The 16,686-nt window shown below is 38.3% G+C and overlaps 1 protein-coding gene across 2 annotated transcripts in view; it reads right to left on the reverse strand.

The window, feature by feature from the left end:
- The window catches only part of LOC145764573 (transketolase-like), a 90,864-nt gene that overhangs the window by 49,945 nt on the left and 24,233 nt on the right, over nucleotides 1-16,686 (reverse strand). For both annotated transcript variants that reach the window (XM_082576200.1, XM_082576199.1), the window contains exons 3-4: nucleotides 1,992-2,109; nucleotides 1,122-1,235 (exon numbers count right to left, since the gene is read on the reverse strand). In XM_082576200.1, the coding sequence (XP_082432326.1) occupies nucleotides 1,122-1,235; nucleotides 1,992-2,109 (232 nt within the window). The remainder of the gene's footprint in view (nucleotides 1-1,121; nucleotides 1,236-1,991; nucleotides 2,110-16,686) is intronic.

The raw sequence follows: 16,686 nt of genomic DNA on the forward strand, positions 1-16,686 counted from the left end.
CCATGATGCATAGCCTGAACTAAAAAAAGTATTTAAAAATGTTCTCTTCCTATTCGAAAACAAAAATTGAATGCGACAGAAAAAACTTATTTTTTCCTCTAAAAACAACTTCTGCCTCTTAAAATCAAACTAGCAAGTCTGAGTTGACCAAAACACATTGTGCTTGACAAAGAAGAAATCTCGACACTAAAACAACAAATAAATGAACAAAACGCCTACAGGATGGCGAAATCGAGCCTATGGTCATTGGTCCCACCCTGCTCATTGGTCCCACATCTCCCCTACCGTAGCCTAAGTATCATTGCCGTTTTAGGGTTAGGGGTTTGGGGTTAGGAACTCACCGAATTGAACTCACCAAATCGGACTCACCGAATAGTAGCAGACCCCTTAAAAGTGGCGTTTAGGCTTAAAAACTCTGGTGCTACTAAAGAATTCTAAAATTACGGAGCATGTCTTTTAGGTGCAGACAGTTAGGTGACTGCCAAATAGGTGCACACTGCACACACTGTGGAATCAGGATATTTAGGAGCAACGCACTGTGGTGCCCGGGTCTGCTACTATTCGGTGAGTCTGATTCGGTGAGTTCCTAACCTCTAACCCCTAACCCTAAAACGGCAATGATAATTAGGCTACGGTACCCCAATAATTTAAAAAAAAATTGAAAAAATTCCCCCTTAAGGGATCGGACTCACCGAAATGGGCCATTCCGGTGGTGCCCAGTCATTTAGGTGCTACTCCCAGTAAAGTTTATTACATTAGGTGCTTTATCGTAATACTGCAGACAGTGGCATACGCAGGACTTTCTTAAAATGCTTTTCGAATTGGAAACGAATTTAAAAAACACTCATTTGCTAATTATAACCACCAGCAAATAATATTGTATAACATTAGTCTACCATACTCAGCAACACCACACTATACCAAACAGTAGGCCTATTACGCCATTCATGTTATCTGGTGCTTTACCAGTGAAACAGCTAAAGGTAAAAACCTCAGCAGACAGGAGTGGATTGACTTTTGTGTGATGACATGTACATCTTAAACTCCACAACTTTGATATCATAAAGGAAATCCTGAACAAAATTTTACTGCATGATTAAACAACTCGTTAAGACACTTACTGGAGTAGGATGGCCTTCATAGATGCTATCAATCTGGCGAAGAGTCATCAGTTGATCTTTAGTCATGTGACCAGTTTCAACCCAAGCAGCATACAAAGCTGGACATGCATGACCCTAAAATCAAAACAATTTGTAATATACTGTATAGCAGGGGTTCCCAACCGGGGGTACGAGATTAAACATCAAGGGGTACGAAGATCCTTGTGCCCCAGAGCAGCTTTTCAAACAGATTTCGCAATACAGTTTTATTTTGGAATTGCAAATGATATTATGCCATTACGATCTTTGCTTTAAAAAACAATTATCTACAAATACTTGTTTTTATTTAGTAGGCTAAGAAGCTTCATAACAATATGTTTTTTTACTTGCTGCTGCTAAAAATGAAAACCTTGCTAATTTTCCTTATGTCTTGATCAAATTGCAAATAACTGCTATTTGACAAATCAAACTTAGAAGATTTTTGGTGAGTTGCTATGAAGCCTTCCCATTTCCCAAGTCTTGCTATGGAAGCCATGACAGTGTTAATTCTCTTCTCAACAACTTTACTGTGAAAGTGGCTTTTTGACGCAAAAATCGTCTGCAACTGGTAGATGATTTACGTGTTGGCTTGAGTAAAATTGAGCTATCGTTTGAGCGAATTTTATCAATGAAGCAGCAACAAATATTTCACAAAGAAGTGACAAACAAAATAACTGACATTTAACTAAAAAATAAACTGACGGTGCTAGCCTCAGCGAGTAAGCGTCAACGTACAACACTGTACAAAAAAAACTGTTGATATGGAATTACTTATGACATGGAATGCCTTATGGCAAATCATTTTAATGAGGCTTGTGTTTTATATTGCCGAGAAATAAAATTTATAGTTACCTTGGACATTACAAATCTGTCAGCTGAAATATCACGAGGAACATCAACTCTGTACTTCATAACACGAAAAAAAAGCACTGCTAATACTTCAGCACAGCTGGATGACGATGTAGGGTGGCTGCAATGCAAGATCTGATAAGAGCATTAAACTAAAGCAAAAGTTCATTTATCATGTTGTTTTTATCACAAATGTATCCAAGATTAAAACAAACATGTCAATGAAGACTGAAGAGTTTAAAACATGCATGAATAAATGTATAGGTATTAGCATAGGCGTCAATTTTTTCTTAGAAGAGAGGAATTATGGGTGGGCGAGAGTTTTCAAATAGATTTCAGTGAATGTGTATGTTCGCAAATTCGCAATGGTTAGTATTTCTCACAAAGATTGCGTTTAGCGTCATGGCAGCAATTAAGCTTTTATAGGTTTGATGTTTCTTTCTTGCGCCTTCCGATCTTATGAGCGCTGCTAAACTAAACAAACTTCTTTTATGTTTTTCTTTGCGACCTAAAAAGTGCATGACTCGTGACCTGTTATCTTTAAAGTGGCGCTTTCGGATTTGCCACAAAATTTTCGGACCGGTGACTGCTGATATTGCTTCTGTATAACTTCCGTTGGTCTGCGGCAGATAACCGATTGTTTTCAGAGGCCCACAAACAGCAGCTTCAGTAACATGTAGGCTATCATCAGACGCATCCACTAAAATTCGGAAAAAAGCTTTATTTGCAACACACAACCTTCCCGAGCCGGAAGCTGATCTGGCAGCATGCTAACGTCAAATGGAGCAGGTAGAGATCCATGGCTCATGCTGTCTTCTACAACTACCGGTGCATTGCTTGAGACATTGACTTCACCACTGTCCAATGTCCATCCTTGAATCATTGCGTTTTTCATCAATGTCATCTCCACGTTCATTCGTGCTGGACGTGGCTTCTTCAGCATTATCATCTCGACGCCTTTTGAAAGCTGGTTTTAAGAATGCGCAAATAGATGTTTGACTTTGCTTCATGTTTAACTTTTTAATAATGAAATGACAACATCGTGCGGTGCCCCAATTTATGCCCAGCAACAAGTTTGTGAGGAAAAATTTGTAAAAAGCGATTGTTTTAGTCAGGGATTCATAGTATAGGGATCGCCAACTCGGCTGGAAATCCGACAATCGGAGTGTAAAAGTGTTGCCAGATATTTTTTATATTTTTAGAAAAAATGTTATTTTGGCATAAATTTTTAAAGAGTAGTGGTCGCCCAAAGCTTGTCCGTTTAAAACTAACCTGAAGTTTAAAGTTGCACAAGATTAAGTTATTAAAGTAGTTTGTAGTTGTGTTACTTTACAATAAGAATGTGCTGAATTTATGTGCAAAACTTAAATAAAACTTGCAGGTTTAAAAAAATATATATTAACCAGTTAAAAACAAAAAAAATTGAGAAACTTAAAAATACACCTCAAAAATAAAGAGCTTCATGTTTTAAGTGTTAAAGCCGGTAATTATTTTTCAAGTAATATGTTTTATGTACAAGAGAGGTTAAATTTGCCAAAAATATGATAGTTTGATAAATTAATAATAAAATTGCTTTAGATTGGTTTTAAAATATTTATTTACAGGCAAGTTTTGGGCAACTACTACTTTAAAAACGCCAAAATAATATTTTTTTCTAAAAATATAAAATCTATCTGGCAACACTTTTACACTCCGATTGTCGGATTTCCAACCGAGTTGGCGATCCCTATAGTATGAATTCCTGGTTTTAGTATATACGTCTTTAGTTTGCATCGGTTATTTTATTGCCATGTTCATTATGATGTCATATTCATATTCCCTTAGGCTGACCCGGAACTGAAGTTTGATTGTGACGTAACGAAAGTGAGACCATTCAGAGAAAGGCGATAACAAAAGCCGTAGCAACAACAATGCAGTGAATACCGCCTTTTTTCAACGCAGCGTTGTTGCGCAATTGCTTTGTCCTATCGGATACCTAGCGAGAGACATAGCATAAAACAAGAAGTTGCGCTGCAGTTGGTTGGATAATTCAGCATTTAACAAAGACGGAAATAATTGTAACAACCACTTAAGTGTCATGAAAACAGGGTGGGTGAAACATATTTTGCCCACCCTCGTTTTACGGCAGTGTGGGTGCCGCCCACCCGGCCCACCCTATTTCGACACCTATGGGTAGTATTAGGTAAAAAAGTGGAGTGTAAAAAACTTTTTTTTGAAATTTAAAAAAATTTCATCCCTGACAAATTGGCAAAAAACAACAACAAAACTGGTTTCGGGGAGTTGCACCCCCTATTGGCCGTGCTACCCCCCATTTTATGGGGAAAAACCCCCAAAATTCTCAAATCGGCTGTAAATTTGGAACTGCTGGTGCTAAGAACATGAGTTTGGTATCAAATGATGCAGAATCATAATGTTTCTATCTGCTCTAAGAGGACTTTTTGCCTTAATCTCACTAGAAAAAAAGTTTCTAGCACTAGTTGCTACGTTCATCTGATGAAATTGAAAGTAAAATTAACAACAAACAAGATGGTTTATTGCTTCACTGACGTTTCGCGCACCATGACAATGCGCATCCTCAGAGCAAATAACATACAAAATAAAAAGAACCCTCTTCCGGCAACCGAACTTAGGGCGGAATTCAGATTTGCGTCTCAAAATAAGTCAGTGTTATGCGTAAGTCAGACTTATATAGGCCAGGCTTATACGAGAAGCTTATTTGCGATGCAGAAACTCGACTTACACGCGACTTATATAAGACTGTATTAAGCCTCTTTGTTTTCGCGCGAAAGAGAAATTGCTATAGCAACTCTTTGGTTGAGGTAATGAAGCGTGAAACTGAAGGCTGTAAACTGAGCTACATTCCTGCTGAAGCACCAAATAAGGCAATGTTGTGCTTTAAACTCACAACTAGAAAAAAGCACTTTTTTATGATGTTGAAATACGTTATAGTTGCATTGTAAGTCGTTCGTTAACTAAAGTAGATGCCAAGTAATCCATGACGCAACAGATCTAGCACAAAAAGTTCATTCACAAGCAAGGAATACTCATTTAACAATGAAACAACGTAAAAGAACGTTATGCCAATATGCACATGGCTTTCGTTTACAATAATTCATACATTTGAAAGAATCAGGTTACTCAAGTTATTTTTGATGCCTAAATAGGAAAGTTTTGACTTTGCTTGCACAATCATGGCCAGGATTGACACATGATGCGCGGATTTTTGACAACAGCATCATTCGAGATAAATTTGAGAATGGAGAAATTGATGGAATCCTATTGGGTGACAATGGGTATGCACCGAGAAATACGCGCTACAATTCTGCAAACAGAACTTTGCTAACCCCGGCCAAGTCGCCATCGCTCCTCTGGAAATGGCCAGTTGCAAAAAATCGAAGGCTTATCAATAGCTGCAGTATGGGCGGTATTGCATGCGATCGGGCTGTTAACGTTTCGTCATTTTTAAACAATTCAAAGAGTTCCATAGTTGCAGTTTTGCTAAGACGGAAACGTTGACGAAACTGCTTGTCGCTAAGTTGATTAAAAGGATCTGCATGATCGCGAACAGGCCTTTCAATGTGAATATTTGCATACTCTTCATCGAAGAGTTGCCTAAAAGCAATGGTTTGCAAATTTGTGAGAAAACGAAAATACAATTATATGCAATAATATACTGTGACCTAAGTATCAAACCAAAATCTGTGTCAATAACGCCATGTTTCAGATGGACTAACTAACCCTAACTTTTTCATCTGATCTGTGCCCAGACAGCAAGATTCGTCATTTTTACATTGATTCAACGCCTGCAGACGTTGAATCAATGTAAATATAACGGGTTTTGCTCTCTGGGTGGTCCTTTCAGTAGAGCTGTTCGTGTTAAAAACTTTAGTTAAATCATTCCTCGCTTGATTATTTTGGAAAGGCTTTTTTATCATTTTTTTTATTTATTTTCCACCACTGGAAAGTCTTTGATGAGGTCAATAAGCAGTTGGCGTCCAGAATCGTTGTAATTAAATCCTCTTGGTATTTTTATTGAAATAAGAAATGACAATGCAATTTACATTAAAGGGTTACGGGAATTTGTATAAACTATGTTTATCTAAAAGCGCAGTAAACTCGCTCATCAAGTTGCTCACTGAATTTAAAGCAGTAGTTCATATCTTAGCGATAGTTAACTGACGCGAAGAAGTGTTTGCGTATAGCTGAGCTATATTCATGCTAAATCAACAAATAATGCAATGTTGCGCTATTTAAACCTACAACTAGAAAAAAGTCGTTTTTTGTGATGTTGAAATAGAAACGTTGTAGTTGCATCAGTAAGTCGTTCGTTAACGTAGATGCCAAGTAATCCATGACACAACAGATCTGGCACAAAACTTTCCTTCACAAGCAAGTAATACTCATTAAGCACTGAAACAACGTTAAGACAACGTTATGCCAATACGCACATGGTTTTCGTTTGCAATAATTCATCAATTTGAAAGAATCAGATAACTCAGGTTATTTTTGATGCCTTGAAAGTTAAAAATAGTACAATTGCAGGAATACTGTTGCCAGTTTATGACTAAAAGGGCAGGCGCATATACTCCCTTTAGTCTGAAAACTGTCAAATGTAAGATAGTTAATAGTAGGGTTGGGCAAATTTAGGTCGATTTTTCAGGACCCATTTTTTCTAATGCCATTTGGGCTGGTAAATATGAATCCGTTGATTTTTTTGCTCTATGACGTCATAATAGGTTGGTTCAGTGGCCATTTTCAAAATGGCGGCCAAAAATGGCTATTTTGCTCTCAGGACATACGAGTGAGACGAATATACCTGTGCGATATGTCTAAACATATGTTTTGAGGGTCAAAGATTACAATAAAAGCACTTTTAGCTACCTGGCATGACACATTCGTGTATTTTTTTGCAGAAAAATCACTTTTAGGTTATTATTTGTTTATTTATTACGCCAATGATCGTTTAAGCTTCTTGTTATATGCAACCATGTTACCAGGAAGATTGAGAAGGCACTTTCAAACTGCATGAAAGTTCACGGATATTCGTTTTTGTACTTTTAGCTCGTGGCTGTTGTCAACTTCCGCGAACTTCGTTCACTGAACTTCATACATGAAGCGAAAATGGCGCGCAAACTTCCGTCAGCTCAAGAAAACTTACATCCCGATTTTTTGTTTTGCTGGGTCCAGGTTCTTAGGCTAGGCTATTGAGAGTTTTAAGGTTAGCGGCTTATCCCTTGGGTGTTGGCTTTTAGTGCCGCAAATTCTGCCGTTCAGATTTTTTTGACACTGTGGTGGTTTAGCCAGAACGATAATGTTTTCCCTTTTTGTTTGCAAGCTTTTTTCTTTCTGTGTGAAACAAAATGAGCAACAGAGTCGAAGAGGTAGATCTCCACCTTTATTGGAAGTTACCGGTATCTTGAGCTGAAAAAAACTTGAGTTTGAGAAAAAAACTTGTATTTAAAAAGATTTGAGTCATTCCGGTGAAGACAGAGCGAAAGCGTACAGTTTCAAATTGAAAACCTTAGCTGTCCTCGCGAACTGCACTGTGGAGGATATCAAGAGTCAAATTGACTTTTGGATGTCTGACCGCGCGGCTGATTGTAATGTTATACTGGACATAGACACCAACAAGCGATTAAAATGTTGTGCTCACGTAATACTGTGTGTTGACCACGGCATAGATATAGTGTACAAAAATGCTGAGCAGAAAATTGGATTGCAAAATCTCTTACCACTAACTGTTGGTGAGAAAGTCTTCGGCTCCCTTGGCACATCAGTTCATACCTTAGGACTCATAGCACTCGTTAAGTTGTTTTCGCCAAGTCATGCGTCTCACAGTGTTTCGCTTTACAATGACTATACACAGTGGATGGAAGATAATAATATTGATCACTGAGGATTCAGAGGATTTGTATCTAACCGATTTGGGCGTATTGCAGATTTAGCGCGGTTGTATTTGCAACATCGTGTGCACATAGATGCGTTCTTTAACCAAGTGGTCGACATCAACAGCAATAAGTTGGTGCTTGCAGTTGCCGCATACGTTCAGAATGAATGGTTCACTCGATGCTCAGAAATCTACACCAAAATGGGAAATGAAATCATATTCCCTCTGATGCAACTTTTGGGCAGTGATGAGACTGACAACAAGGTGCGGCATGACGACAGAAATTGGAATGGAGTGAAGGTTTTTTTTATCAAAAATTGAATATGATGAAAGAAGTGATGGAGGCCAAGCGAGAAGGCGAACCAAGTGGTCTGGATAAGTTGGAAGCTGCAGTGATGGGGGAAGTTATTGATTCTGTGGAGAGGCAACTTACAAGTGGGAGTACGTCTGTTACTACACACTCGCGGAAAAATGTGGTTTTCACAAATGGCTAACTGATGGACTCCAGCTTTGAACAAAAATCTGTATTGGAAAAGAAAGCACGCTGGAAATGGGCAAGATGCTCAGAAGAAGTCAACAGCGTGAAAAAACTGGAATCGGACTTTCTGGCTACTGTCGAGGCAAAAAAAAAACTTCCACTGATTAAAAAAGCAGATCTAAAGAACAAGAAGACACAGAAGACCTTACGTCAGATCGACTTGTGCAAGTTGCATGGCGGTCCAGTTACAAGTACATCGCTTGATTTATTGGAATGTTTGAGTGGAAAACAACTTTTAGCCGAAGTCAGCCATCTTCGACTAACTATAGCACCCGAAATTCGACAAATGAGACGAGTTAAGGCGGCTGACGGACGATACTGGGTTGAAAAATTTGGTACAGAAGAACTGAAGTTCTCCATTAAAAATGTACTAAAGCCAGTATCCAACATTACGATGACTCTGGACTCTCTTTTGAGCAGAATTATGTGAAATGGCATGTGTAATTATGCGGAAATGATTGTCAATGAGATATTCGTATGATCATTTTCTGTTAGATGGTGAAACACACTAAAAAAATTTAATTTTTCATGTAAAAAGCGTTTTTTTTTCGTACTTTCAGATGATATCGCCACAGCAATGCAGTGAATCGCAAAACTGAGTTAATGTTTAGAATCTACGCCCCAAACAACCTATATTTAGACATATTACATGACCCATATAATCAAATCTTCATCTGATTGATTGAAAATATCAATTTTTCAGCTGCCATTTTGAAAATGGCCGCTGAACCAACCTAAAATGACGTCATAGACAAAAGAACTCATCGGGTTCTTATTCAGAGAGAAAAATGGCCATGAAAAAATTGGGTCCTGGAAATACTATTAACAAAATGCCTTTATTTGCCCACCCCTATTAATAGACTTGTTTCTTCATGGCATTGCAGACAAAGGAAAAAGTATGACCAATCACAATTGTATGTTTGCAAAAATGATGTTACAAGCAGTATTACTAAACTGCGTGTCAGCGTCTGGTTATTCAACAACACAAAATAGGCATTTTAAAATTTACACAACCAGCAATAACACTAGTAACCTACTATTGTCAGCGTCTGAAAGAAGTCTAGTTATTCAACAATCAAGCCAACTGTCAGACCAAAACTGTGCCTGCAACCAAGCTAAGATAACAGGCACACCTGCTTCACATTAAAAACTATCAAAAAAGTCTCGTGGCCTTTGCACCAGACGGTCTATTTAAAAAAAAATGCTGTAACAAACCTCCTACTTTCGATACCTCCAGTATTAGCCAAACACTTTTTCCTTCAACAGAGGCTTAAACCACCTCCGCAGGTGGCTTATATCTTTCGGATTTTAAGCCGAGTATAAGCCTTGCAAAAGCGTAAGTCTGCTTTCTGAATCGCAAAATCGACGCTTAACGCAGACTTTTGTCCAGACAGACTTAAGCCGCCTTAAGTCTGGTTTCTGAATTCCGCCCTTAATCTCAATAAATTTATTTGGAAATTAAAAACGGAAAATAAAATTGATTTTTTTACTTATAAACAGTTAAGAAGTTCAGACGGCATTGCTCCAAAATTTTACGGTTTACCTAAAATACACAAACCGGAAGTTCCTCTTCGACCAATTGTTTCGTTTGTCGGTTTGCCTACTCATTATTTGGCAAAACACTTGGCCAATATTTTCAATCCTTTGGTTGGGTGCACCGATTTCTCGATTAAAAATTCAAAACAGTTACTGTGATATTATAGCCGATTATAAAATAAATCCCAATGAAGTTCAAATTTCCTTTGATGTAATCACTTTGTTTACCTCCGTACCTGTCGACATGGCCAGTAGTACGGTATCGCTTTAGTTAAACTCTCCCAAGATTGCACTCTTTCAGACAAAACTGATTGGACAATTCCGGATATTGAACGTGCTCTACAGATTTGCCTTAATGCATCGTTTTTTACCTACAAAACGACAATTTACAGGCAAGTTTTTGGAACACCAATGGGGTCGCCACTTTCGCCGGTTTTGGCCAATTTAGTCATGGAACACATCGAAGAATTAGCTCTCAACACTTTTTCATCACCACCCAAAATTTGGCTTCGATATGTAGAGCTCGACCGATATATCGGCCGATATATATCAGATGTAGCCGATATATTGTATCGGCTATTTTTCGCTGATAAACATCGGCCAGCAAAAGCAAACTCAAAACCAGCCATACATGCCTTTAGATTAGAAGAAACACAAGCTGCTCAAACATGCTTGCATAGCACGACATTTGTTGCGAGAATGTGATTTCCCGCCCATTCTAGTGCTCGCATCTAGAAAATGTTAATAAGTTACTGTATCCCTTACCTTCCATTCAAGCAGGAAAACTTTAGAGTTTTAAGTTGCTTCAACGATTGATGACATTGAATCAGTGTAACAAAGGTGAATTTGTCGATAAGAATCGATGGAAGTACCGATGTACTTCTACACTAACCACGCGCAAGTTATTTCAAGTCTTACGTCATGATGTCTGGCTTTGATCTCCGAGTGATATTGATAAGGCAAGATTCGTTATAAAATTAGATCATACGAGTAAGGCTATCACAGCAAATTGCAGCAAAATTTGTCAAGTTTTGGTATTACAGTAAGAAAGAAAAGGCCCAGGGAAAACTAACATTCGCTCACATGACATGCAAAAATAAACCCAAAGAAAAAAGCCTAGTGGAACTTCGCACAGAAGAAAATAGTAGCGTCATTGTAGAAATTTTCCGACTCGTGCCCAGAGTATTGTGACGCAAGAAGCCACACGACCTCGTTCGGTGGAAGTTAATCAGTTATGCGGCGTATTGCAGCTACACGGCGCTTTGACTCTCCAAGCGCACCTCGTTGGTCTGATGAAAGCCTTCACTGAAATTTTAAAAAGCCTTCCAAACTGTAGCCATAGCTCTTAAATGGCGAAGAATTCAGACCGGACAGTCGACACGTTTGTCCGCCGTCAGCAAAAACGAATGTTGAGGCCTGGGTTGTTTCTTTTTTGTGATTAGTGTTAAGAATGATTTTTCCATTACAGCAACTAATGCATAAACTTTCTTGGACTGGTTTGTTGCTTAATAACTTTGTTGGTAACAAATTTTTCGTAGCTGATATATATAGGCCGATACCGATATACATCAGCTACGAAAAATTTGTTACCAACGAAGTTATTAAGCAACAAACCAGTCCAAGAAAGTTTATGCATTAGTTGCTGTAATGGAAAAATCATTTCATAAAAAAATTTCGTAAATATCGATATCGGCCTGAAAAAGTGATATCGGTCGAGCTCCATCGATATGTACATGACACTTATGTTATGCTACAAAACCACGCAGTAGATCAATTTCATCAACACTTAAACGCCATATCAGACTCCATCCAATTCACTAAAGAAGTTGAAAACAACCAAAGCATAGCATTTCTTGAAATATTACACACGTCGTGCATACAAACAAGCATTGAACGCAGTAGAGGGTGATCCTAATATGACCTTAACCGACTTTTGGAAAACATTTAACATTCGAACGTGTATAGAGCACATTGATGCAGCATGGCATGAAGTGTCCCAAACCACAATGAATGGTGTCTGGAAGGCTTTGTGCCCACAGTTTGCAAACAACTTTCAAGGATTTCAGCAAGAGGAGAAGGAGATTCTTGAAAATCTCATTGAAATATTTAAAAAGCTCGATATTGACCTAAACGAAAATGACTTTTAAGAGCTTTTTGAGTCACACACACAGGAACTGACTAATGAGGAACTAATGGAATTGGAAGCCATGCAAAGACAAGAAGATGAAGATGATGAAGAGGTTGTTCCTACAAAGAAGTTTGAAACAAAGTTGATGGCCGATGGGTTTAGTTTGATTGAGAAAGCTCTCAGTGTTTTTGAGAATCAGGATCCGAATGTAGAGCGATTCTCAAGGGTAGCAGCCAGTGTCCGCGATTCGTTCCAGTGTTATCGCATCATCTACAATGAAAAGAAATGAAAGACAGTGCAATCTTCCTTGAACCAATTCTTCAGGAAGCGTGATTACCCGCAAGAGAACGTCGAATCTGTGGAAAGTCTTCAAGAAAACGTAGAATATGATAACTGCATTCAAAGTCAACAACTAATGTGTTTTGAATAAGCTGCCTTTTTTGTCATACGTTCCCCCCTTCTATTCCAACGTCAATGGACAGCGTAAATCCATAAAACAGTGTACGTAGGCTACTTTGCACACTACACTGTATATTTATGTAAATACAATGCAATGATTTGAGACAATGTCTGCTGTGTTTTACTTTATTTCTGTGCGTGTAATATTAGAAAGAACTTAGGTGTAGGCCTATGTTGCGTATGTGATGGACGAATGTCTAGTAGACATAGGCCAAAGCAGTTCTGTAGGCTACACCAACCAACAGTACAGTTTGAACTTACGAACAATCCAAGATACGAACGGCCGTTCGGAACGCAACTTGTTCGTAAGCTGAGGAGTTACTGTACACCAAAGACGCAGACTTTTGTTTTTGTACGGAGTGGCGGATAGCACAATATGGCAAATTAAAAACTTTCAAACTGCATGTTTTTGTTTGATTTTTACTCAGCGTGTTTCGTTGATGCAAATGTCTTTTCACACCTGATTTGTAGCTCAATAATTTACAAAGCAACTTTAAAACAAAGCACAGGAGGTATGTCCAGAATTTTATTGTTACGTTGCTGCTCTGACACTTAACATTTGGCAAAAGTATTTTTGCGAACAGCAGCTCTGTCAATCCAACTGTTAATCAACTGGTCAAGTTGTAACCGTGAAGCTTCAGCTTGATAAACATTTAAAATTAGGACGTGGTTCAATCGCTGTTGCGTCATGGTAGATCGCAAGTAGGTTTTTATGCGCCTGAGTGCACTAAACGATCGCTCCGCCTCGCAGGTGGTGGAAGGCAACGATAAGTATATTTTCACAATGCAGACCACGTTTGGAAGCATTAATGAAATTGTTTCATTGCTTGCAAATAGATCAAGCAGTTGCTACATAGTTGAAAAAAAAATCTGTTTTTGCTGTTGAAAACTTTCCAGCCGTTGCAATTCCAGACGCAGAAGCTCATACTCGGTCCTTCCACCTCCCTGATCATGCTAACGCCTTTTGGCAGTGGCACACTTTCATTTCGTTCAGGCGTTTAGTCACTTTCATGCTGGCTAAAATCCTGACTAGACGCAACAAAAAATGACTCAATGAAGGGCTAAAATTTTGAACGCTTTTTCGGTGGCATCTTTAAGCTGAATAAAACTGGAATGTTGGCGAAAACTTTTCCTGGACAACTTTTCGTAATTTTTTCTATGATGCAACAAGCAACTCTATGTCAGACCAATAAATTCCCGCCTCACAGTTTGTCACGCATTGACACGCAATATTACTGCATGAAGTAGATAACAAAGTAGAAATTAAAGCACGAAATAGATGACAGTAGCCTACACTCCAATTAAAATTGGAAAATAATTCAAAATGCAAAATCTTGAGTAATCGAAAAAGGTTGCTTTTATTATTGGGAATTGGCAGGGGGTGTAGCTTTCCTTGAATAGAATCAAGTAAACATGTATAATAAATTTGCAGAACGTTAAAACTGCTACTATACTAAGTGCACTTTTTAAATAAAACTCATTTCCAATTATTTTATAGAGCTGTCATAATTTATAGCGATATTATGAGCAGTTTAAAATTTTTCAAAAATGGTTTTTGAAGGAGGCAATGGAAAGATCGTATTTTATTGATTAATAAATTCCATTGTAAACCTAACAAATGTAACAATGACTTATGACAAGTAACAAATAAAACAATTGCAACAACAAGGAAAAAACTCGTAGCCACGTGTTGCGTAATCTTCACATAGCTTGCTTGATGTTACACGAGTATCATGCATGTGACAAAAACAATCATTTTCTTCGCAATACTGTATTGGCTCACCTCTTGCTTTACGTTGACTTGAAGCGAAAACCAATGATCAAAAAAAATATTTAAACGTCCGTTCAAATTACATTTATTCGCAGTAAGTAATGTAACCTGAACACAGAAGTGGGCAATAGCTAGGGATGGGCAAAATAGAAGAATAAGCTATTCTAGAATTATTCTAGAATAATTTTTAGAATTTAGAATTTCGAATATATACTTATTCTAGAATATTTTTTTTTAATGTCAGAAAAATGTCGAAAAGCTTTGTTTTGATTCTGGTTTTATTGAAGACACATCATGGAAAAGTGGCAACAAAACAAAAAACAACAGTAACTGCCTAGGAGAGCAAGTCTTTGTGGCAGTGAAGAATGTTTAAAGCTTCTAAATGCTCTCCAGTGAGCCGCAATTGCAGTTTTGATGCTGTTAATCTAGCACCCGAGAAGGATCTTTCTGAGGATGCAGAAGTGGCTAAATAGTTAAATACTTCCTCGCAAGATCAAACAACAGCGACAACTTTTTTTGATTTTTGTTCCTCAATTCAATTGCATTGCTGTATGGCACTTTTGCCTTAAGGTAGGACGGTTTTCTTCGGCAACTAAAAGCTGTTCGTTGTCATGGTTACTTGATGTTGAAGTATTTGTCACCTCAACACCGGAGCTCAATAGATCATCCCTTTCATTGGATTGCTGCATTGTTGCGGAACTTACGACACTAGGTGTAACGGTAGTCTCACCCAGAGTTGAATTGTGTTCCATGTTTCGGTTGATGAAAATAGATGCAAATCCACAGCACAATGGTCTTCCGACGTCTGCAAACCACACTGGTAATTGATAAAGGGAGCTGGCTAGCCGACTAGCTATCGCTGAGCTGAATGGAATTGATCGGCAAAAAATCAATAAAAAATTTTGGTAATCTGAAAAGTGGATATTTTCATTTCGGTTCGGAAAATCCGATTCGAAATGTCATTTCAATTCGAATAATTAGATATTCGGATTGCAACTATTCGAAATTCTATATTGCCCATCCCTAGCAATAGCGCCGCTACTTTTTTGGTGAAAGTAGCGGTAGCAGCGCTACTTTTTAGTTGAAGCAAGGTCTGCAGTAGCGGCGCTACTTTTTTCCAAAGTAGCGGTAGCGGCGCTACTTTTTGCCCACCTCTGTCTAAACGGGGTGGCTGCCACCCCACCACAGCGGTTACGGGGTGGCGTGGCCACCCCGTAAGTCGGCACCAGTGCTATACACACACTTGCAAATAAAAACTTTACTGCATGACCGGGGGGTTACTAACTGGACACCTGTTCAAACTGTAGATGCATAAAACATGACATATACAACAGCATATACTGTAATTGGTAGACGTAATTGGTGATGGGTAGACTGTGATCTGCCATGAAATCATTGTCAAGAAAATATCAACACACATATTGATATGATCCATACTGCTGCATGTGCATTGTGCAATGGATGGTACAGACGAAATCGGTTAATCGAATCACCTATTTGCCAGACGTTTTGATACGATTATACGATTGATTCGTTTAACCAATTTACTAAAAAAAAGGTTTATTGTGAATGGGCGTAATTGTTGGGAAGATGTCTGTGCTGTCTAGGCTGCAACGCACATTACAACTGATGCTTCCTACAGATGTTTACAATTCTGGTTAAACTTTACAGAGTTTACTAGTTCTCTGTTACATAACACTATGCTGTATGTTCCAGCCAGCAAAACTGGTCCTTTTTACATTGATTTATCATCTGCAGACGTTGAAACATTGTAAAAAAGACCAACTTTGCTGACTTGGCTGAGCAGGTATGATCAAAGCATTTTTCTGCAAACTGCGGCAATCGGACTTCTTTTAATCTCACCGATCTCTGTGACGTCACAACGCGAACTTTGACGTTGACGTTTTTGATTCAAGCGTGCTATTTTTAGCTCGTACCAGCTGTGTAGTTTTGAGTATGGAACGTGGCCTACGAAAATAGTGGTATGGTAGAAAAACACGGCTTACACAGATTGTTTTGAAATCGCGAAGTTTTTTTTTCAAATCTTTTGCGCTGTCTGGTAAAATAATTAATCTGCAATGTTCTTCAACTGAACGAAACTGCACAAATGAAATTATGCACTGCATTTCACAACAGTAGGCTACTTTTTTTCAGCAATTTAAAAAAAATTCTCCAAAGTTTTCTGGTAAAAACTTTTGGACATGCTTTCCAACACTTCCCTCTTAAGCCGAAATAATTTGTCCATGTCCATTCCTTGGAAGGCCAGTCGCCGACGGATGACATCAAAAGCATTTAAACTTCTTTAGTGTGATTATTCCTTTTGTGTGCTCTTATGTTTTAATGAAGCCCAGCTGAGCGAAAGTTGGTTCTTTGTAGTGC

The sequence above is a fragment of the Aplidium turbinatum genome, chromosome 2 (genome assembly GCF_918807975.1).
Source record: "Aplidium turbinatum chromosome 2, kaAplTurb1.1, whole genome shotgun sequence".
NCBI classification, from domain to species: domain Eukaryota; kingdom Metazoa; phylum Chordata; class Ascidiacea; order Aplousobranchia; family Polyclinidae; genus Aplidium; species Aplidium turbinatum.